Source organism: Macrotis lagotis, chromosome 2 (assembly GCF_037893015.1).
Source record: "Macrotis lagotis isolate mMagLag1 chromosome 2, bilby.v1.9.chrom.fasta, whole genome shotgun sequence".
Taxonomy (NCBI): domain Eukaryota; kingdom Metazoa; phylum Chordata; class Mammalia; order Peramelemorphia; family Peramelidae; genus Macrotis; species Macrotis lagotis.
The window spans coordinates 233039138-233062362 of NC_133659.1; the positions used below are offsets into that span (position 1 = coordinate 233039138).

The 23225-nt window shown below is 35.4% G+C and overlaps 1 protein-coding gene across 5 annotated transcripts in view; it reads left to right on the forward strand.

Moving 5' to 3' along the window:
* MAP2K4 (mitogen-activated protein kinase kinase 4) overlaps positions 1 to 23225 on the forward strand; it is a 181824-nt gene that overhangs the window by 88358 nt on the left and 70241 nt on the right. For 4 of the 5 annotated variants that reach the window (XR_012476011.1, XM_074225136.1, XM_074225134.1 and 1 more), the window contains 2 exons: positions 4948 to 5122; positions 19249 to 19368. Coding sequence is in view for 4 of the 5 variants with exons in the window: in XM_074225136.1 (XP_074081237.1) it covers positions 4948 to 5122; positions 19249 to 19368 (295 nt within the window). In the remaining variant the exon portion in view is untranslated. The remainder of the gene's footprint in view (positions 1 to 4947; positions 5123 to 19248; positions 19369 to 23225) is intronic. The other variant, XM_074225137.1, reaches the window with a different exon arrangement.

Below are 23225 nucleotides of genomic sequence, written 5' to 3' on the forward strand. Positions count from 1 at the left end.
CAGTTCCTCCTGACTCCAGGGCTGGTTGATCTATGTATCCTATCCAATGTGTTACCTAGCTTCTCTTTTTGCTTCAGTCTTTCCCAACATCAGGGTCTTTTTTTCAGTGAGTCCTCTCTTTTCTTCTCTTGTGGCAAAGCTTCACCTTAGAATTTTTCCTTCTAATTAGTAGTCTGAATTAATTTCTGTAAGTATTTTTTTTAATTTCTGTATTAATAGATTTTCTTGCTGTCCAAAGGACTCTGATAAACCTTCTCCAAAATCACAATTAAAAGTGTTGATTCTGTGGTGCTCAGATTACCTTATTGTCCAACTCTTTCAACCATACATTGCTACTAGAAAATTAATACTACTGGATGGAACTAGAAAACATGACTGAAGTTTATAGCATCTTGAGGAAGAAACTGAGCAAAAGTAATGTTTTCATCCTTGATATTGGCTGCTTGCTGATTCAGAAAAGTAACATCAAAAAGCTTGTTATGAAATTCATTTCTTGGGGCGCCTAGGTGGCGTAGTAGATAAAGCACCGGCCCTGGAGTCAGGAGTACCTGGGTTCAAATCTGGTCTCAGACACTTAATAATTACCTAGCTGTGTGGCCTTGGGCAAGCCACTTTAACCCTGTTTGCCTTGGAAAAACCTAAAAAAAAATTCATTTCTTGAGAGTAGGAATTGGATTTCTCTTCTATCATTTAGAAGTATAAAAATAATAGGCTCCTCCTAGGGGCTGGCCTACAACAAATAAGACTGGTAAGAAGTTACTTGCCTAGAGTCTTATAAATGTAATCAGACTTTTACCTGAAAAAAGGATAGAAAATACTGCCTATCCATATCTACCTATCTCTGTTTTAAAGAGAGTAACTATAATCTTGGAAGAAGAATAGCTTTTTAATTGCTGGATTCTCTCTTGTTCACCCTCCTGTCCAATTAGCTGGCAGATCCTGTTGTTTGTAACTCTAAAACATCTCTTGTCCCTGCCCTTACAAGAACCTTTGCAGAAACTTTTTATTTCTCTCTGTTTTAAGTCCCTTACCACAACTTTTCCCTACAACCTCCCTTCCATGTCTCCTTCCTTCTCCTCGTCCTCCTCCTTCTCCCTCCCTCCCTCCCTACTCCCTACTTGGTAAACTTTGATAAATCCTTATTTCTTTTATGAAAAGGAACTGGTTCTTTGATTTCAGTGATAGAAGAAACTTGGTTGTGAGAAAACTTCTTCCACTAATTCAGGTCAGTACTTCTGTTTGAGGTCACTTGCTCTAAGATCCATCAAAGTATTGGTGTTTTGAGGCAAATTCTCTATGTACTAAACCACACTGCTTTTAGGATATTCTTTAGGATGTGGTGTGTGTGTGTGTGTGTGTGTGTGTGTGTGTGTGTGTGTGTGTGTATGTATGTATTTTCTGGCCCCTTTTCTTCTTGCATAATATACTTGATCATTGTTGGTTGATTGGTAAGCACAGACTTGTGAGAAAAATTGAGATCGATAAAAATAGGACATTTTGACTTGTGCTGAGGAAAAGAAGAGGATCTAGAGTTAAGTCATAGGAAATCTGCTTTAGGATAACTGGCCATAGAGTGAATGAACTATTCTATAGCAGTGTGGTATAGTAGAAAGACACACACACACACACACACACACACACACACAGGATTTGGGACCTTTGTTGCTTGTATAATCCTTCTCTGAGGGTAAGAGAAGGTGGTTGTACATTGACACTAAGGGGCCTTCTATTGAAATTAATAAAAAGAGAAAGGAACATACTTTGCTAATCCATTTTCATTTTTTGACAAGATTACTAAAATAGGGAATTTCATAGTATAATTTGCTAGATTTTATCAGTGTGTGATCATTTTTCTTATTCCATTTTTGAAGACAACATGGAAATACATAAGTATATTTGAGATAAATGGCCAGATTCACATTGAGTAATGGTTTGATGTATCCCAAAACACATGTTTTATCATTTTTGTCAGTGGAAGACATAGATTGAATGCTTAGCAAAATTTAACTGATACAAAACTAGTAAGGATAGCTAACATTATTGGATTTGTCAGTCATTTGTCAGCACCAACTGTGTGCCAGCTAAGTGCTAGGTATACAAAAAAAGAAGCGAAAGACAATCCCTTTCCCTCAAGGAATCCGTATAATGGGAGAGACTAGTAAGCAAAAATATATGTACAAACAAGCTATTTACAGGATAAAAAAGACAGTAACTAGTAGAGATTAGGAAATGCTTCATGTAGAAAATGAGATTTTAGTGGGATTTGAGGGGAAACGAAGGAAGCTTGAAGGTAGAAATGAGGAGGGAGGGCATTCCAGCTTTGAGGTTCAGACAGCCAGAACCTGGTACTAAGATTTAAATTATTTGCAGTATTTCTCTAAAATGATTGGACCTAGTCTGAAAAAGATGAAATCAATTGGGGTAAATGTAAAGTTTTACATTTAAGTTCACAAAAATAGTTCCATATGTACAAAATGAGTGGAAATTTCCTCAACCCTTATTAAGACATAGGGACTTGAATGAGTACAGTCTTCCTGCACTCCTTTACTGTACCTAAAGACTATTGTCATTCATTCTGAGCATAACATTTTAAGAAAACTATTAATAACCTGAAGTTTCTATAGAAATGTGACAAGGATTGTGAGAAGTTTTTAGATTATGTCTGAGCATAGGTTTAAGTCACATGTTAGCTCTCTTTAGGGATCTGAAGGACTCTCACAAACAAAAGGAAACCCTTTTGTTGGCCTCATTGACTGCTGAAGACAAAACATGATGTAGTAGGTGGAAGACCTGATGTTACCAAATAATGCCCTATACATTAGGGATGTCTAAAAGTGAGGTGAGCTACTTTGAGTGATGGGATAACATCCCTCTTAGAAGTGGTTTCGTAGAATGTCTGGGTGACCATTTTTGACACATTTCAGAAGATTTTTGTTCAGGGATGGGTTGGATTATTTCTGATACTCCTTTGAGCTAAGGGATTCTGAAATTTTTCCTAATTTCATGTCTACTGCACCTATTTTAGAGACTATATTTCTCCTTATTTCAATGTCAGAGAGGCTACTGTCTTTTTTTTTAAGGTTTTTTCAAGGGAATGGGGCTAAGTAGCTTGCCCAAGGCACATAGCTAGGTAATCATTAAGTGTCTGAGGTCAGATTTGAACTCAGGTACTCTCAACTCCAGAGCCTGTGCTGTGTCCACTGGACCACCTAGCTGCCCCAGAGAGGCTACTTTCAACAGCAACATGACATACTGGAAAGAGAGCTAGCTTGCAAGCCAGTAGACCTGGATTCAAGTTTCTGTGTCTGTTGTAAGCTTGGTTGGTGTGTTCCTGGATAAGAACTCAAGACCCGTAGTTTCAGAGAACCTTAGTAGGAAATTTCTCTCTGAGAGTTGCCTAGAGTAATGAAGTCATAAGTCATTTCTCTATCTTCAAATGGCAGAATCTGTAGTATTGAAAGACTATAAATAGAAAGCAAAAAAAAAAAGCCAAAATCCTTTTCTTTTTTTGGTGGTAGTGGGGTTTGCAGGTAATTATGAATTAATTAATTCTTCTTAGGTAGTGGAGTTTGTTCTTCATATATTTAGATTTTCTGCTCTTTTGAATCACCCCTTATGGTAATTGATTAAAAAATAAAAATTTTCAAGGTATCTTGCATTTTTTCCCCTCTTTTGTCTAAACATTTCATATAGACAGTTTTTGGGATTGATGTTTAAACCTTATTTATAAAGTTTCCTCAGCCTTTGATTGTAACTTTTGAATTTTTAAGGGTTCCAGGTGCTAGAAGGTATGTATGATCATTGGGGAACTAGTTAATGAAAATATTGCTATATTCACTGATTTTTTTTTAACCTTCCAAGCATAACACTTTCGACCCAAGTAACTTACAAGAGCAATGCTTTTAAAATTGTGTGTCCAAGGAGCACAAAGTAGTAATAAAAAAGAAAGGTTTCATGAAAGAAAGATAAAAACATTTTAAAAGCTTTGAAGAAGAAAGGAAGCTTTTTCGCTGTTACTATAAAATTAAATTTCTTTCATGTCTTGGCATCTTAACAAAAATTTTTTTTATGTGGAATTAAATAGTGATATTTTTGGCCTAAGTACTAGAGAAGATCAGTAGGTATATCCTTGGTTTGATATAGGTTGTTTTATTGGCTTGATAAATGAGAATGTTTTTGTGCTTATTTGTATATCTGTGCATATAATTACAATATTTTTCATTAAATATATCTTTCCACTAACACATAGCTGTAATGTTTATTTTTTAAAGTCCTATACACCCTTGATCTCTAGGTTGGAATTGTGAAGCCAGTTTTGTTGCCTTAATGGGAAATTGCAGTAACAGGGCCCTCTCCCATGGCTTTTTTTTTTTTTGTCTGCCACTTACTCACTTTTCTGTCTCTATGTATTCTCTTCACTAATGGATGAAGAAAGAACATAATACTTAATTTAATAAAGTAAATGAAGATTGCTCTGGTAAAGTCAGTTGTCTCTGCATATGCTTACTAATTTTGTGCATTCTTCTTGGCATTAAATGGAACGTTCAAAATACTCTATAGGAGGGTAATAATAATGCTCTCTGAAAGGGAGATTTTTCCATATCCTGAGATTATGCAGATTAGAAAATCCTTATAGGCATTTGATGATTTAGCTTTATTAAGTTAGAAAATAACCCTATATTTGGAAGTATAAACTAGCTTGGAATTAACTTTATTAGAAGCAGAAATAGAATTTTGAGCTTGAGCAGAGAATGTATACAGTTAAGTGCAAATAAATATAATTACAGATCTTTTAAAATTTATTCATATTTTAAAACCATGGAGGTCAGAATATTTCAGTAGCTTTTGAGAAACCAAGCCTTCCCACACATTTATTCAGTGCTACCAAAAAGAAAAAGTTAAAACTTATTTAAAATGTGGAAAAATTGCTTCCCAATATTTTAACAGAGAGAGACTGAGAACACACAGCATTGAATCATCAGGAAAACTGAAGATCTCCCCTGAACAACACTGGGATTTCACTGCAGAGGACTTGAAAGACCTTGGAGAAATTGGACGAGGAGCTTATGGTTCTGTCAACAAAATGGTCCACAAACCAAGTGGGCAAATAATGGCAGTTAAAGTAGGTGATGCCCATAATTACTTTTGGTACTTTAATCCATTAGGTGATGAAATTTTATGAGGCAGTAATGCTGTTTCTGTTGTAGTTATATTCTAAGTGAAGGATATGTTTATTGTAAATATAGTACCTAACAAACTGTTTATCTCAAAGGTGTATTGCGGTCAAGTGCCTTGTCACATATCCATGCATGTGTAAGTGTTTATACATGATGCAACTTTGGTGGGATGCTTTAATGTGTCAGACTTAAGGCTCAAACACTGTCATGGTGGTGATCTCTTGATAGAAGGGCAGTGCTGGGTTTAGGCAAGCTAGGAGCTAGAAAAAGAATGGAAGGAGCAGGGCAGGGTTTAACAGCAACTGAAGACATACTTTCTGGGGAACCATGTTCTTGTTGCCAGTAGCTTCGGACTTTTTTTCCTGAGTTCAGGGTTGGTGCTCTGACACCGTGCCAACTGGCTGCCCCTAACTTCAGTCTTAAACTAGCCTTGCTGACTAGATTTACTTCCTCAAGGCTGACTTGTTACCTGGCATTTAGAATCATTTCAAAATGTGTAGTTGATGATCATGTCAGAGTCTACACAATTTGAAAGTGACATGCCATCTGTGTCTCTCATTGTTTTCCTCCAATGCCCAGAAACGAAGATAATAAAGGCCTTTCTGGACAGTTGATAGTAGCCCAAAATGAAAATTTTTGACTGATAAACTTTTTTTTAAGGTTGTTGCAAGGCAATGGGGTTAAGTGGCTTGCCCAAGGCCACACGGCTAGGTAATTATTAAGTGTCCGAGACCGGATTTGAACCCAGGTACTCCTGACTCCAGGGCAGGTGCTTTATCCACTGTGCCACCTAGCCGCCCTTTGACTGATAAATTTTTAAAAAATACTTATTGAGTTCATATAAATTTTTACTGGATTTGTGAAATTTTAAGAATTAGAATATTAGTTTGGAAAACAAAACCCCAAGTTATTCCCTTATCCCTATTATGGGAAGTATAATAGAATATTTAGCTGAGGAAAACATCAATTTGCCACTTGGCTAAAATTGGATGTTAGTGGTCAGTGTTCTTTCACTGTGACTTTTGTCAGACAAATAAATAAAAATGGGTATAGTAGTCTTTGCTGAAATAGGTCTGGATGCAACTTTTTAATTTATTGACATTTCTTGAGGAATGTGTGAAATGTAAAACAGACAAATTAGCAATGATAACCTGGAAAAGTTATTTTACAATTCCCTAGAAAAGCATTTTGTTTTCCTGTAAGCCGAAAAAGTATTTTGAATTGTATCTTGATTTACTTAAGTTATATTCTGTGAACCATCCTGAGAAGACTTATTTCATTGTGATTACTATGTATGCATAAGAACCAGCTTCAGTTAGCTCAAGTAATTTACTTTATTTTTTGCTAAAAGTGAAACCGATAGCTGTTTATTTCATATTCACCCGAGCTTCTATGTGATTCATCCATGTGCTAGGGAAGGAATATGGTTTCTGCTTCTTCTTCCCTGTTTTAGTGTGGACCTAGCAATACTAATTTGAGTGATTAATGTACAGAGTAATGAAAGTCCATTTTTAATTGGACAGTTTAGGTAGAAAGAATATGTATTTAAGAAAGGTATGCCACTTTAGAGCAAGGAAACACTTTTAGAAAGCAAGGTGAGTCATTTATATCCAAATGAAGTTCCATATTTTTATTTGCAACACCATTGTGTTACTGGTTACTCAGTTTTAGTACCCTGAAGTTATTCTTTATTTTTTTCCTCCTCTGTTCTAGTACCCTTTTTATTACTTAAAAAGTCTTGTGGATTCTACCTCTGCAACATCCTTTAATCTCCTTTCCATTTGCACAACTTCCCTAGTTAAGGTCCTCTTTGCCTCTTCTGGATCAATGCAACAACTTTCTTATTGATCGTGCTAATCTTTCCTCCTTCTACACAGCTGTCAAAATCTTATTCTTAAATCACATTTTCTGACCATGTTAAGCCCTTCAGGATAGCATTTAAAGGATTTCACATACTTAAACCACTCATTCAATGAGTAATAAGCCTTTAAAGGTTAGAGTTAAATAAGGATCCTGATGAATTTTGGGGCAATTTCAGCTTATATATTTGACATGTTCTCCAGTTGCAGTTGCATTAACTATATTCTCTTTTCCATTCCAAAGGAATTGAGATTATGAATGAGTAATTTGGGTAGCTAGGTGGAACAGTGGGTAGAGTCAGTGGATCTGAATTCATGAAGACTCAGCTTTCTGAGTTCAAATCTGTTCTCAAACATTTCCCACTTTTGTGATCCTGGGCAAATCATTGAATCCTCTTTACCTCAGTTTCTTCATTTGTAAAATGAATTGGAGAAGAAAATGACCAGCTACTCCAGTATTTCTTCCACGAAAACTCCAAATGGCATCATGAAAAGTCAGACATGACTGAAAAAATAGCAACAATTAACAGCGAGTAATTTGTTTTTCTGGCAGAATCATATCATGTCTTGGAATGTCTGGGATACATCTTGAGTGAACATAATAAATTTTGAAGCCTTTTAAGTAGGCAACCCTTTCTTTCCAAGTAAGAGCTAGGGTCAGTTGTTTTTAACTTACCTATTCCAGCAGAACTTTAAATAGACAAATTGCCATTTAGACTGTGTAGGGTTTTAGCCTTGTCCAGTGCCAAAAATTTTTAAGCTTTAAAGATTTTGTGTTGAATCTGATAAAATAACCTGTGAGAGTTCTTAAAAGTTTAAATTTCATGAACAAATTGGTAATGCTATCCTTATACTCAAGACATTTTCTACATTATTCTTAGAGTGTCATACCTCTCAGACCTTCTTTATGTGATTGGACTCTGCTACAGTAGACATTGTTATGGTTAGGTAAGAAAGTAGGATAGACTGGAATGTGACTTTTGCCTGTTTTCTTAACTTACAGTTCCTCATCATTGAAACTTACCTTTTTTTCAGTATAGAAATTCTACAGTTCTAGAAATGAAGTTGAATCAGTTGCTCTTTAAAATAAAGTATTGACTACACTTTGATATCTACTTTTTTAAAACCAGAGAAATAATTTCATTTATTTTTTTGCTTTGTTTGCCACATATGGAATATTTTGGTGTGATAAATTCTTCTATCACACTTTTCTTAAATACAGAAATATGTAAAACAAGCACTGTTATCTTGAGCAATACACATAAGTTCTGATTTTGCTTCTTCTTCAAAGCTCAGGGTGTATTGCTTAGATGTAGATGGTTTGGGAGGACCAAATGGAGAATCTCAAACCCCTACTCTAATCTTTCCTCTTTCTGAAGAACTCTTGTCTCTTAGATCAATTCTACTCTTGTACTTTCCAGCTTCTTACACTCATATTAACCTGACTGGCTTCAGAAGATTTCCATGACTAGAGCTAGTTGCTCCACAATCTCCTGCTTCCCAAACATATTAGTCTCTAAAGAAAAGCTAGTCCTGGGGACTGTCTTTCTTTTCTTTCGCTATTATAGAAAAAAAAATACTACCTTTTGGAGAGGTTTCATGCAAAGCTAAGCCATTAAGCAAGTCGTTCACAAATCTCAAGATTCAGAGCATCAAAATTGCTAAGGAACCTGAACTACTGGACTGTGAACCACTGTGAGATTGGGAAATAAGTGCTTGCTGTGCATTCACTTCAAGCACTTCTTGACATTGGGGAAACAAATATAAAAGCTAGTCAGACTTTCTCAAGGTTTTTTCACTCTATCAGGGAGAAATAAACATGTTTATCATCATCATCATCATTAACTCTCTCTCTCTCTCCACACACACACACACACACACACACACACACACACACAGTGCCTAAGTTCTGGGCACTAAAGTATTAGAAATATCTTAATAACTTAAAATCCCACTAAGAAAAGCCTTAATAGCTTAAAATAACACTAAAGTAGCACCCTGTATAAAATAACTTTAGGGGCAGGGAGCACTAACAGTTGGGGAAATTGAGAAGGGGTAGGTGATAGTTGAACTGAGCATTGAAGAAAGCTAGGGTTACAGGAAGAAGGGAGGAAGCAGAACATTCCAGGCATGAAGGGCAGCTTGTTTAAAGGCATGGAGTTGAGAGATGGAATAGTGAATAGTCCAGGATGACTGGAGCTTAGAAATTTGTATATATGGCAGCTAGAAAAAGAATTTAATAAAGATTAGCTAAAACGCTAAAGGGAAGTCAGATTATAAAAGAACTTTAACTGCCAAAAAAGAAGAGTTTTTATTTTTTCCTATGGGTAATAAAGAGCCATCTGAAGCTTCTTAAACAAGGAATTAATGATCAGACTGTGGCTTAAGAATATCAAGTCGACATCTGCATCAATAGATTAAAAAGGAGAAGCTAGATTCAAGGAGTCCAAACAAATAAGATGCTATTGAAGTAGTTCATATCAACAACAATGAGGGACTAAATTATAGTTTTATAATGTCAGTGGAGCAAAGAAGGATGTTAGAGATCATGTGGAAGTAAAATCATTAAGACATTCAACTATGTTGAGTGAGGGAGAATGAAGGGTTAAGTGTGGCTTTTGAGTTGCAAATGTAGGAAAAATGATGGTAACTTAAGCAGACTAGAGAGATTAGGAGGCATGGATATAAGAGGAAAGATGATGAATTTGGTACTGAATGTGATGGGTTTGAGATTAAGTCAAGTAGGCTGTTGGAGATACAGTGCTTGAATTCACAAGAAAGTTAAGGGCTGGATTTATAGTTTTAAGGATCATCTGCATAGGGATGATCATGGGCATTGATAAAATCACAAGGAGAAAGGTAAATGCAAAGATTTTTTTGGCAGAGAGAGGAAAGATAATTTCAGTTTTAGATGTATTGAGTTTTAAATGTCTCAGAAATTTAGTTTGAAATATCTAATAGGCAGCTGATGCAAAATTGAAACTCAGGGGAAAATGATTCAGAAAAAAATGAGCAGCAAAGATGGTAGAACAGGAAGAAGCAGTACAGTCCATTCTCTTGTATAACTGTCAATAATGACATAGAAGGAGTACCAGACCAAATATCTATTGGGAAATTCAAGGAGAAAGCCCAATAAAGTTGATGAGCATAAACATATGGAAATGTGCAAAGAATAGTTGAAGACCAGAGGCTATATATTGGGTAAGAGTAGGAAAAGAAACAGGTTGCAGCTACGTGTATTGCCCCAGGAGCAGAGTTGTTTCAGGCTCTATCTAGGTCTTGAGCCTATGACTGAGTGGGAAGAGCAGGGAACTCAGACCAAGGAGAAGCCTGTGGTTCTGTTGCTCCAGACCTATAAAGTGTGATATTAGCTATAGTTGTTTCACCCAAACTCAAACTGGACTTAGAGCAAAGCTCAGACCAGGAGAACAGTAATTAGACTGTGTCCTAAATCAGACTATCTTTCTTGAGTTCACTGAAAGTTTTCAGGTCCCAGACTGGAACAGCTCTTGAGATCCTCGAACAGCATAGCCCTTAGTACCCCAGGGAATTCAGCATGCAGTGAAATAAGGTCCAGACATTTGTCCAGAATAGCACAATGTTAGACCCAAACATAAAATTTCAATGTAGGAAGTCAGCCTAGAATAATGAATTTTTTTTTTTGTGAAGGTCATTTTTTTTTGTTTATACATCTGAAAAGAATGCATGCTCAAATTATTGAGACATGAGAAAAGAATTGGTTCAGTAGTAATGAACTGACAAGAATTAGGATTTTGGGAAGATTAATGAGAGTTTTCTGATAAAATCCCTATTAACACTGGAGTCTTCAATAAGACTTCTTCCCATGATTTTTTTATTATATGAAAGCTCCATAGAAAATGAATTTACAGAAGAATTCCCACTGTTAAATAACTGTTAGAGTGAAAGGGACTCTCAAGATACAAGCTCAGAAGAGAATGACTACAAAGAGGAAAGGCCACCTTTTGTCAGAGTCTAGGAAAAAGGAAGAAAGAAAAAGTATGAAGTCATCAAAAAAATTTTGAGATGAAGAGCATGGAAGTTAAGGGAGCTTATATATTTAATGATCTCAGATTTCTCCCTCCCCAATAAAATATAAGGAATGATCTTGAACTGGGTTATGGGTAGAGGGGCAGAGAGGATCAATCAATCAGTATTTTTTTTTTCCCAAGGCAATGGGGTTAAGTGGCTTGCCCAAGGCCACACAGCTAGGTAATTATTAAGTGTCTGAGCCCAAATTTGAACTCAGGTACTCTTGACTCCAGGGCCGGTGCTCTATCCACTGCATCACCTATCAGTCAGTATTTTTAAAACACCTGTATTTGCCAGCTATTGTGCTGAACACCAGGGATACAAATATAAATGAAAAGATAATCCCTGTCAGCAATCTCTGCCTTTTGAAAGTAGAGAACATACAAATGGAAGTTGAGAAGTGAGAAAGAAGGGGATGAGAAGGCACATGCTGCAGCATGCTGGAGCATGAAGAATTTCAAAGAAACCCTAAAACCATGCAGATAGCAGAAAATGCAGAGGACTCTAGAAGGATTGTTTTAGAATGGATTCTTTTGTTTGTCTTTCATTCTCTAATATCCTCAGGAGGGCTATGTTTTGACTTGCAAATGAATTGGATTTAAGTGAAGCAGTACTGTAGGGTCATCAGCCTCACTTTCTTCCAGAATCATTTGAGTTCAGTTGCAGAATACAGATCAAGATTCCTGTAGACAACCTCAGAATAGGTGCTGTAGGGAGATAAGGAATCAAATAGGGGGAATTAAAAGGATTGACTGTTTTTGCAATGAGATATCAGTTGAGGTTTCATAACATAAATTTGTAATGTATCCAGCATTTGTGAAGGTCAATTAGGAGACACATTGGATCAGGTGCCATCTGGAGTCTGGGAAAAAACCTAAGTTCCAATTTGACCTCAGACACTTTTCTAATTTTGCAACTCTGACAGGTTTCTTTAACATTTATCTTCTTCAGTTTCCTCAACTGCAAAAGGGATAATTTCTTGAAAGTTTGATTTGAGCATCAGTGAGGTCTTACTATATAGTGCTTAGCACAGTGATTGGCATGCTTAAGATACATCTAAGATGCTTAATCAATGTATGTTTCCTTCCTTTTTTTCTCTTCCAGCTTTGTTCAGAAGCTTTTGATCATAAATGGAGGAAGCTGATGGTGGGAGTAAGCCAAGGTTGAGGTTTAGTGAGAGAAAAATAGGACCAAGGGACGAGGAATTCAGTGGAGGTCAGTGTAATTTGTAGTGGCTAATTATTGAGTTGTTATGAAAGGGAGGAGGGTGAAAGCAGAGCATGTGTAATGACCTGATAAAATACTGAGTGATGAAGGAAATGAAGATTTTTAATTCCTTTAAAGAAAAGATGGTAAACTATTAGGAATATTAGGTTATGGTTAAATAATGGCATTTCAAGTCAGGGAAGTGTGTGTTATGATAGGATTAAGTGTTTTGACTATCCCTGTAGTGAAAGAGTAGATCCTGGAGATTTGAGAAGAATTAGGAAATAAGAGTTTAGGGAATTTTTAGAAACCGAAATATTAAAGTCTTCCAGTATAAAGGCCAGAAGGAGAGGAAGATGGTAAAATAAGTGCTGAATTCCTTGAGAAAGAAGGGAGAGGGACAGTTAGGTATAAATAAAGCACTGGCCCTGGAGTCAGGAGGGCCTGAGTTCAAATCCAGCTGTAGACACTTAGCTGTGTGACCTTGGGTAAGTCACTTAACCCTATCTCCTTGCCAAAAAAAAGAGAGAAAGAAGGGAGAATGGCTTGGAAGTATTCTACAGCTACCATATTTTGATGAGCAGGACATTTTAATTGTGTGTACTTCCAAAAAGGGAAGGTTACTGAGTGAAGGAGGAAAGCTTGGAAGTTACAAGGGTGAGTAAAAAATATTTTTATTTCTTCTCTAAAACCAATGTAATGAGGATATGTAGATGGTACAACCAGTGCTCTTTTCAGGGCTTCATGAAGGCTAATGGTGAGAATGATTGTGAGGTTCAAGTGGTACAAGATGGAAAGGAGGTTGTTTACTATTAAGGCAGGAAAAGGGAAGAGGGCCCAGGAAAGAGACCTAGGATAAAAACCAAACATTGGAGACACAGATGACCCTCTCTTTTTTATCACTTGAGGAAGTTAAGAAAGCAATGTCACACAAACACAGAGGAGAGAGTATCCAGAAAGAAAGGTCTGAAAAGGCAAAGAAAGTGGTGATTTTGCACTCCCATAATAGGAACAAAAACCAGATTTCAAGTGTTTGAAAAATAAGTTAAAAAGAAATAAAGGCAATGAATGTAGACTGCTTTTTTTGAGTCTGACTGTGAAAGGGAGGGGAGATTGATAACAATATGGGAATGGTGAAGGTGGTAGAGATCTGGTCATGTTGGTAGATAAGAGGGAAGGACCTAGTGGTTGATTCATCAGTAAAAAATTAAGAAGGGGGTTGATCCAAAAGGCAGACTTCTGGGGAAGGGAGACACAAGAAGGACTACTTCAACCAACACTGGTACACAGGAGAGATTTTAAATGACATTGTTGAAATTTGAGTTTTAAAATTGAATTGAAGAGATACTTTGCTCCAAGTGACCTCCATTTTTCCACCATGAGGTTGTTTACTGGTAATAACAGGGTGGAGTGGTACACATTGTACTACTTCTGGGTTGTAATATGGGTATGCTTTATTCCCTCACAATCTTGATATAAGTTTAGTTTTGAGGCACAAAATATGTTTAGTATTGGTATTGATCATCAGTACCTACAGGTTTTTACTAGACTAGATGATTAGACTAGACCACATTCCTTGTTTTTTCCACACTATCTTCATTTCTATCCCCCCACCCTCCCGGATTTCCAACATGTAACAGTGGAAGCTGATCTTCTATCCCACCATACTCAGTTATCATAAGTGAGTATAGGAGTATCAACAATTTCACATTCTTATTTTCTTCCTCCCTTTCTCTCTCTCTCTCTCTCTCTCTCTCTCTCTCTCTCTCTCTCTCTCTCTCTCTCTCTCTCCCTCTCCCTCCCTCCCTCCCTCTCCTTCTTACTCTTCTTATCTCTGCAATTTAAAATTTCTATTGCCTGATGAAGAAATATTTTCCAAAATATTAACATTTTTCAAACACTTATATCTAGCCACCTTAGACATTCCATAGTCTCTTCCACCCTTCAAGTTTCATTGTGCCTTTTGGAAGAAGAAGCATTGTAGTAGTAAATGGAATATTGGACTTGGGTCAGGAAGACTTAGTTAAATCCTGTTTCATCCACATATTTAAATTGTGTGACCCTAGGGAAATAGCTTAAGTGTCCCAGCTCACATCTGTAAAATGAGAAGATTGGATGGACTTGTTAGTCTCTTAATTTCCTTCTAGCTTTAAGTCTTATAGGCCTATTTTGTTATTTTACTTCATCCTAAATCTCTTCATCTTAAGTTCTTTCCAGCTTTTCTTTCCTTTGTCTCACTTCATATTGTCAGAACATATCTTGAATTTGCCCTTTTCTCTTTATTTGCTTAATGACCATTATTAAATTTCATAAAATATTTTGGAGTTGGAAGGGAACTCTATGACAGTATTACTCTAGGTTATAACTGAAAAGGAATTCCCTTTTTTTTCTTTCTTTTTTTTTTAAGTTTTTGCAAGGCAATGTAGTTAAGTGGCTTGCCCAAGGCCACACAACTAGGTAATTATTAAGTGTCTGAGTCTGAATTTGAACTCAGATACTCCTGACTCCAAGGCCAGTGTTCGATCCACTGCGCCACCTAGCTGCCCCAAGAATTCCCTTTTCAATATAATTGTCAAGGGGTTATAGAACTTTCACTTGAAGACTTCTGATGGCACTAGAGGAAAATCTTCTAGGTCTTGTGGCAGCCCAATTGCACCAATCATTGGGAGGCTCCAAACTTTTACTTTTGGTCTTTTGGTCTTCCCTTATATAGTTATTCTTCAAACTTTATATTTCAACCAGTTTGGAGTAGTAGTTGCTAAATTCAATAATCTTCTGCCTCTGCATATTGCATGTCTTTCCCCATGCTCTGGAATGCTTTCCTTCATCTCTGCCTTTCACCATCCTTATTTTTCTTAAGGTGTCAATTTTTTGAAATGTTCTTTTATTCCCTTTGAGTTTTTGTCTTCTCTCATATCTCAGTTTATATTATACCCCCCCCTCCACACCCCACCACTGTATCCTTTTATTTATTATATTGGTAATCCCATCCTGTAGAATATAAGCTTCACTAAATTGGGGGGGGGACACACAATTTCATTTTTATCATCCTTAGTACTCTACACAGTGCCTTACACAGAATAAGCACTTAATCTTGGATGGATTGTATTGAATTATCTTAACTGAGTCTTCACTGATGCCAGACAACCCTACTGTTCTTCACTTAGTAATTCATTTATATTCCCTAAAGTGGCCATTTCTCTCCTTAAGGTCCCCCAACAACATTGCCTTGGAAGTAAATGAGAAGATGAGGTTCACCCATTATCAATTTCCTTATCACCCTTGAAAATCCTCTCTCCCAAGCTTTATCTGTCTTTTGTTTCAGTCTTTGATAAAGAGTTGATCCTCCTATTTTTCAAGGCTGAACTTCTCCACTAATGTAGGATATTTTATTTTACCTTTTCCTCCATGTGATAGCATAGTGCTTTGTACATATTAAACACAAATATTTGTTGAATTGAGTTTTATGAGCAATGTGTGTAGCTTAGCCATGTCTCAATTTTAGAGCTTAAAATATTTCTAGGTGTGATAAATTTTTATTTGAGTTGAAGGAAATGTCAAGTTATAATTTCCATAAGTTCTGATTTTTTTGGAATGTTTTTGAAAGATATTATTATTTTCAACTCTATTTAGTAACTTGACCTAGGCAAAGAAAATATTGGCAGGTAGAGATGAATGGGATTCTTGTACGGAATACATAGTAATTACTTGAAATTGCAATGCCAATTGTGAGAAAATGAATGTTTCTGAAAGTAGTTTTAAATACTTCAAAATTGGTTGATAATTAATTTTACTTTTCTCAAGGCTTTTTTTTAACCTTTTGCTTTATTTGTACAATCTAGAAAAATTTACGTATGAGAAATACATTCTCAATTTAAATTATAATTTTATAAATGAATGGGTTTTGGACTAATTCAGATTGCGTTTCATTGAATTGAGCAATGAAATAATACAATGTTAATATATGTGTGTGTGTATGTGTGTGTACACACACACAAACATACATGCATATGTTTTATTAAAATTAAAAATTTTCTTGAAATACCAAGTAAGTACAAATGTATTCTTCTAGTAAAAGGGGAAATCCAGGGAATCTAAAAGTAGTGTTGCTTAAGTCTCGGTGTTAGTATCTCACATTAAATCTTAAGATATGACACATTCAGTCTGCTTATGTCTTCTTATCTCATAGTGTCATTTTTAGTAGGGAAACAGACTGTTTGCCATGATTGAGTCACAAAGTTAACTGTAATTTTTAAAAGGGATTTTGATTGGTCAAGACATGTCATATTCCTGGGCCTATGAAAGCATTGAAATGCGATACTATCTGCTAATAGAACCAGCACAATAGTAACTAACATTTATATTGCACTTGTGTGTTTTTAAAGTTGCGTGTTTGTTACATATTATGCACAGTATATACATATATATATCTACATTATTTCATTTCATCTTCATAATAACATAAAATAACAGTAGCATAAGAACATATTATTGCTTTCCCAATTTGACAGATAAGATAATCGAGACTGAAATTTATTCAGGGTAAGTTATTACTCACCCATGTAGTATCTGAGACATAATTTAATTTAAGTCTTCTTGATTCCCAAGTCCATCCTTCTATGCACATACATCCATTGTCTCAAGCCCAAATGGAAATGAATCAACTACAAATTAACTTAATCTATGTTGTATTGTATTTTTATTTATTTTGCCAGAATGAACTTACCACCTCTGCACTACAAAACTCAGTCTCCTGGATATTGGCCTCCAAACCATTGATCTAGTTTATTCATCTTTTTTATTAATTCATTAAAACATTTTAAGGTTCTTCCTTTGTACATACAGATTACTACAGTAAGCTCTGAAGGGAATACTATTTTCAGGAAAAAACCTCTTTTATGAGTAGCTGAAAAAATAGTTCTATTCTCTTTTGAATTTTTGTGCTTAACATGCAATTTATTGTGTTTCCTAGAACTCAGAATTCAGAACTGAAACTGGACTTAATTTAATGCAGTCACCTTATTTTACATATGATGAACTTGAAGCTAGATAGGGGAAATGATTGAAGTTTCATATGATGTTTTATATGACGCTCATATAAAGAACTAGTTTAAGGAAATGTAGTATTTTACTGACTATGACATTAAAAATATCCATAGCAAAAAAAAAAAAAGTTTTTTATAGCAGTTCTATTGTCTAAAGAAATACACAGTGAAAAGCCTTTTCCCCCTCTTCCCAAGCAAATTAGTCTTACTTTTCCTCCTCAATCTCCAATAGGCCATTCAGGGTCATTGCTGACAGGAGCTGATCCATAATGTGCCCCTCCCCTTTTATTCCATTTCCTCTACCCAACTTATTAATAGTTCCTGAGACTGCTGTTCTGATATACAATATAGATACTAATAAAGATGTCATATATTAGAAAATTCTGTTTCCAGGAAATATTTTTTTTTGCATAAATGAATACCATATATTTATAAATATCTTTCATGGGTTTTGGTCATTTCACTTTTTTCTGAAATACTCCTTTTGACTGAAAGATGAATGTTAATATGATTCTCAATGCAGTTTTCAACTGGTAATTGAATAAAAACTGAGGCAACATGGGAGTGATGAAAAAATAATTTCTGATTTCTAAAGGCATTTGATCTTTTTTCTTATTTTTCATTGTGGAGGTAAAATACAAAATGAGATTTACATATATAAACTTATAATGATCAATCACTTCACTTAAACAGAAAAATAATAATAGCTAGTGAAAAAGTAGTGGAAAAATAAAATTGCACTCCTTTCATTTGACAAATCTTAGAACAAGAGAAGTTTCTTCTGTTTAAGCTAATGCTGTTTATAACTCCCAGTGTTGTCAGTTGTTTCTCTGTGCATTTGATTTCTCATCTATGAAATGGAATTTTATTTGATTGCCTTCCTCTTTCAAATTATTGACTTTCTTATTAAATATGCTAAGATAAAGTACAATAATGAGCTGAAATTGTGAATGTCACCATGAGAAGAAAAAAGAAATTTTGCGTTAAAAAAACATGATTATCCTGTATTTTTCATCTACTTTTCTACCATAAAGGGAGATCCTCCTCTGGTTTCATTCTATAGTCTTTTGGGTTTGCTTTGACCTCTTGGGGTCATTGCTGATGTCTATTTAGCATTCTTAGGGATCTAACACATTGACTTGCTCATAATAGGCACTTCAGAATTGTTTATTGTTTCAATTTATGGCACTTATCTTGCAATTGTTAGAGGAGTGTTAATCCTGAGTAATTAGGAAGCATCAGTGTGCCAGTACAGCAAGGAACAAATGCCATTTTAAGATAGGTTAAGAAGAGGATGATGACTTAACACAGCATTTTCCCTCATTTTTAGAACATACAGGTTTATGCTAGCCTAAGTTTGATCTATGGTTTTGATGATTTTTTTGCTTTTAACTTCATCTTAGGATAAAAGCCCTGGGAGTCAGGAACTAGATTTTGGTTCAGTTTTGACTTTAAGGTAGCTATGTCTTCTAGTTTCTCCATCCAACTTTAGCTAATTTTATACTTGGTATGTATATGTTCTCATTTTTTCTCCTTTGAAAATTTTTTAAAATAATTCATTATAATTTTTCATATATTTCCTTTCTGTAATTTCTTTATAAGGGCCTTTCACATTATATTTTGCTGCATGGTTATCATTGTTATCAATATACATTTTATTCTCAGATTCCCTTAGTCATTCAGAAAAAGAATTTCTAAAATGTCTGTGGTAGATTCAATTAATGAATAGTTAGCATAAATATGGAATCAATTTTTTAGTGTGGGAAAGTTTTATTATGACAGGATATTAGTTGTGAACTTTCAAAGTAGTATTTGTTTTTTTTCTTTGTGGTAGAAGTCTTAAAATTAGGTTCCTTAAAATGCTAATTTTCTGTTTTTGTGAAATAACTTTTCATGGTAATTATTTTTCAGAGGATTCGGTCTACAGTGGATGAAAAAGAGCAAAAACAGCTTCTTATGGATTTGGATGTGGTGATGCGAAGTAGTGATTGTCCATATATTGTTCAGTTTTATGGAGCACTCTTCAGAGAGGTAAGAATGAACACTGTAGCTTTTAACAAGAATGTACTGATTAAAAAAATTAGATCATAGCTTTAGAGCTAAAAGTGACTTAAGAGATCAGCCTGGCTTCCACGCTTTATAGAGTAGGAAACCGATTCAGAGAGGTTAAGTAGCTAATATTGGCTATAGTCAGCTTCATTTTTTGATTTTGGTTAAGACTTTTAGTAGATAAGATTTCAGAAGACATGGGAATAATAGAGATTGATATTCATAAGAGATGATAAATTTTATAACTGGAAACAACCTTGGGAGATCATCTAGTCCAAGGGTGTCATCTAATATTTGAGGAAATTCAGCCTCACTTAAATAATTAGAATCTTTGATCTTGAAGGAACCTTAGGGATTATTTAGTCTTTCTTTCTACCCAGTATAAGAATCTTTTCTATAGCACTTCTGACAAAAGTTTAACTTCTGCTGCACTTGTAGTAATAAAGAGTTCACCATTTCATGAGATAGTCAATTCCATTGTTGCGCAACACTAATTGAATGTATTTTTGGCTTCCTTTTTCCTCTTCATCTTTTTTCAACTCTCATCCTTGATTACTTCTATTTTCATATTAATGACTCATGAGACACACAATTCCTCCCCCCTTTCATTCTTCTGAATCACGGCGCATAAGTACTTTACATTATTGCTGACCTAGCTATACCAAATACCATTTTGTCTACCAATTTATGAATGATTTTTCTCTGAGAACAATCCAAACAGAGAGCTAAATCCATAGAATCTATTTTGTAAACTCACTGAACTCACTGATAATTTCTGTTGTACTGAAACTAATCCATTCCCTAGTCTGTTTTGATGACTCTTTCCTCATTATGTGTACTTGTCAACATATTAGTCTGTCTTTTTCATCTGCCCTTTTCTATGTCTTATGCAATCTCCAATTCTGTATCTAAACTTCTGTATTATGCTTTCTTTACTTCTGTTTCTGGTATGAATTCCTTGAGGAAGGCAAGTTCAGTAGGTCTGACAGAAGGTAGAACTATCTTTTCTACAACTTGATTTTTTTTAACTGTACATTTATGTTTCAGCTCCCTGAAGTCTGATTTCTGCCCCTAGTATCCCACTGAAGTGTCATTTATTCATAAAAATGACTCTGCTTTTGGCTATTTCTCAGTTCTCATAGCTTTGAAAGTTTTCCAGAGTCATGTATTTCAATCTTTTATTTTTAAATAGGAAAACTGAGATCTGGGAAGATTCTATTAATGTTATTTTCACCTATACTTGAAACCCTGAAGTATCTTTGATTACTCCTTTATTCTCATGCTTTGTAATTTAACTTAATATTTGACTTTTCTTGGAAAGTGGTAGAAAATTTCACTTTCACTACCTTTCTTATTTCATTTCTAGACTATTGTAAGACCTCTCAGTAAGACATATGCAGTTTAAGTTTTTTTAAATTTACAATGCTATCAGATTAACTTTTCTAAAATAAAAGTTTCATGTTAATTATTCTGACAAACAATCCGTTGTTCTTCATTGTATACAAGATGGTTTCAGATTCTCATAACCTTTTTCTTTCCAGAAATAGCTTCTGTATGGTCAACCTATTCTTCTATATCTATATATCTATATATCTATATCTATATATCTATATCTATATCTATCTATCTGTCTATCTATCTACCTACCTTAAGAATTCCTGCTTCTATGCTGCTGAATTTGTCTTCATGTCCTGTAATAGGCTCCTCCTTCCTCCTTGCCTCTCAATTCCCCTTTTCCATCTAACAATACCTTTAACTTTTCTGAACTCTGGCTTTGCTTATACAAGAGGAAGTTGGTGGCATAGTGAATAAACTGCTTGGCCTGGAATCAGGAAGACCCAGATTTAATTCTTGTATCAAACACTAGCTCTGTGATCCTAGCCAAGTAGTTACTTATTTTTTCTCTATTGAAATTTTATTTTCCTACTTATATGCAATGAAAGCTTTTCAAGATTCATCCATTTGCAAATTTTTGAGTTTCAAATTTTTTTGCCACCCCTCCCTCATAGTTTTTTCCTCTGAATGTGAATAGCATTGTCCAAAGTAGGTCAGCAGGGCTCTCAGTTGTCCTCTCACCTCTCAGGTTGATCTCTGAAATGCTGAGAAGAGCTGTGACCCTCATAGTTGATCATCTCACAGTGCTGCTAATGTATACAAAGTTTTCTTGGTTCTGCCCACTTTGCTCAGCATTAGTTTATGCAAGTCCCTAACCAAGTCTTAACCTCTGCCTCAGTTTACTCATCTGTACAATGGAGATCATAATAATACCTATCTCACAGTGCTGTGAGGATCAAATGTAAATATTAGTAGAAAATTCTTAGCACAGTATCTGACATACAATTCAGTGATCAAGGACAATCCTAAAATGCCTGTTATGGAAAATGCCATCCACATCCAGAGGAAAAACTATGGACTCTGAATGCAGAGCAAAGCATGCTATGTTCACTTTTTAAAAACTTCTTTTATGTTTTTTTCTTTTTCTCATTTTTTTCCTCTTCCACTGGGCTTTTTTTTTAATATGCTTCTTGTATTTCCAAAAATCCTTTTATGGGTATATGCCTTATCTCTCCAATTAACTCAAAAGCTTACGGAGGGAAGGAATTGCATCTTCTGCTTTCAAAAATTCTTCCATTATGCCATTGTGTTCCTTGCACATAGTAGATACTCAGTAAAAAAAAAGTTGTTTTAATCAAACAAAAGTTGTTTATTTGTGCAGTACCTTGAATTGTAAATGCAATAGATAACTGAATAATAAATACTTGTTGGATTTTGGACATGGCCAATTTGAGAATTTGTTTTGCTTTTCTATATATGTTGAAGGTTTAGAATTAAGAGCAATAATTAAAGCATTTTTAAAAGATAACTTTATTTTAAAAATTCAAGTGAAGTAGAGCAATTTATATTTTTTTATTTTTTTGTTTTTTTAAATTTATTTTTTTCTCATTTTGTACAAATGTTTTTTTAACATTAATAAAATATACTTGTTTACAAGTAAACAAAATATCCCTCCCCCCATGAATATAGATAATCTTGCTTGGGCGAAAAAGTAAAGGGGAGAGGAAAAAAAATTAAAATTAAAACAACAATAGTAATAATTGTAGGTATGGCCAGGTGGCGCAATGGACGAAGCACCAGTCCTGGAGCCACTAGCACCCGAGTCCACATCCAGCCTTGTAAACCCAATAATCACCCAGCCATGTGACATGCAAGCCACCTGATCCCCACTGCCCTGCAAAAACCAAAAAGAAAGAAAAAAAAAGACCCAAAATAAAATAAAATAGTAATAATAGTAGGGGTGGCTGGGTGGCAGACAGAGCATTGGCCCTTAAGCCAGGAGCACCTGGGTCCAAATCTGGCCCCAGACACCCAAAGATCACCCTGCTATGTGACCCTAGGCAGGCCATCCAGCCCCACTTGCCCTGCACCCTCCCCCAAATAATAATAACAAAAAATGTGCTTCAGTCTTTGTTCCAACACCATCAACTCTGTCGTGGGTGGATCACATTCTTTATGATAAGTCCATCACAAAAGTTATTTCCATATTTTTCCAATGTTGCCATTGCTGATCTCAACTCCCTCCTTTCTTATTTCTCCACTACCATGTACTATATTTTCTCTCTCCTTTCACTCTGACTCTGCTGTAGGGTTGCTGAGTGGCGCAGCAGACAGATCCCTGGTCCTGGGGCCAAGAAGCCTTGAGCCCCCATACCACCCCTTAGGCCCAGAATCCACCTGGCCCTATGTTCCTGGGCAGGCCATCCAATCCCAGCCCCTTGCAAGAATTAAAAAAAGAAAATGTGTTATATCTGACCACTGTCCGCCATGGTCCATCCTCTCCT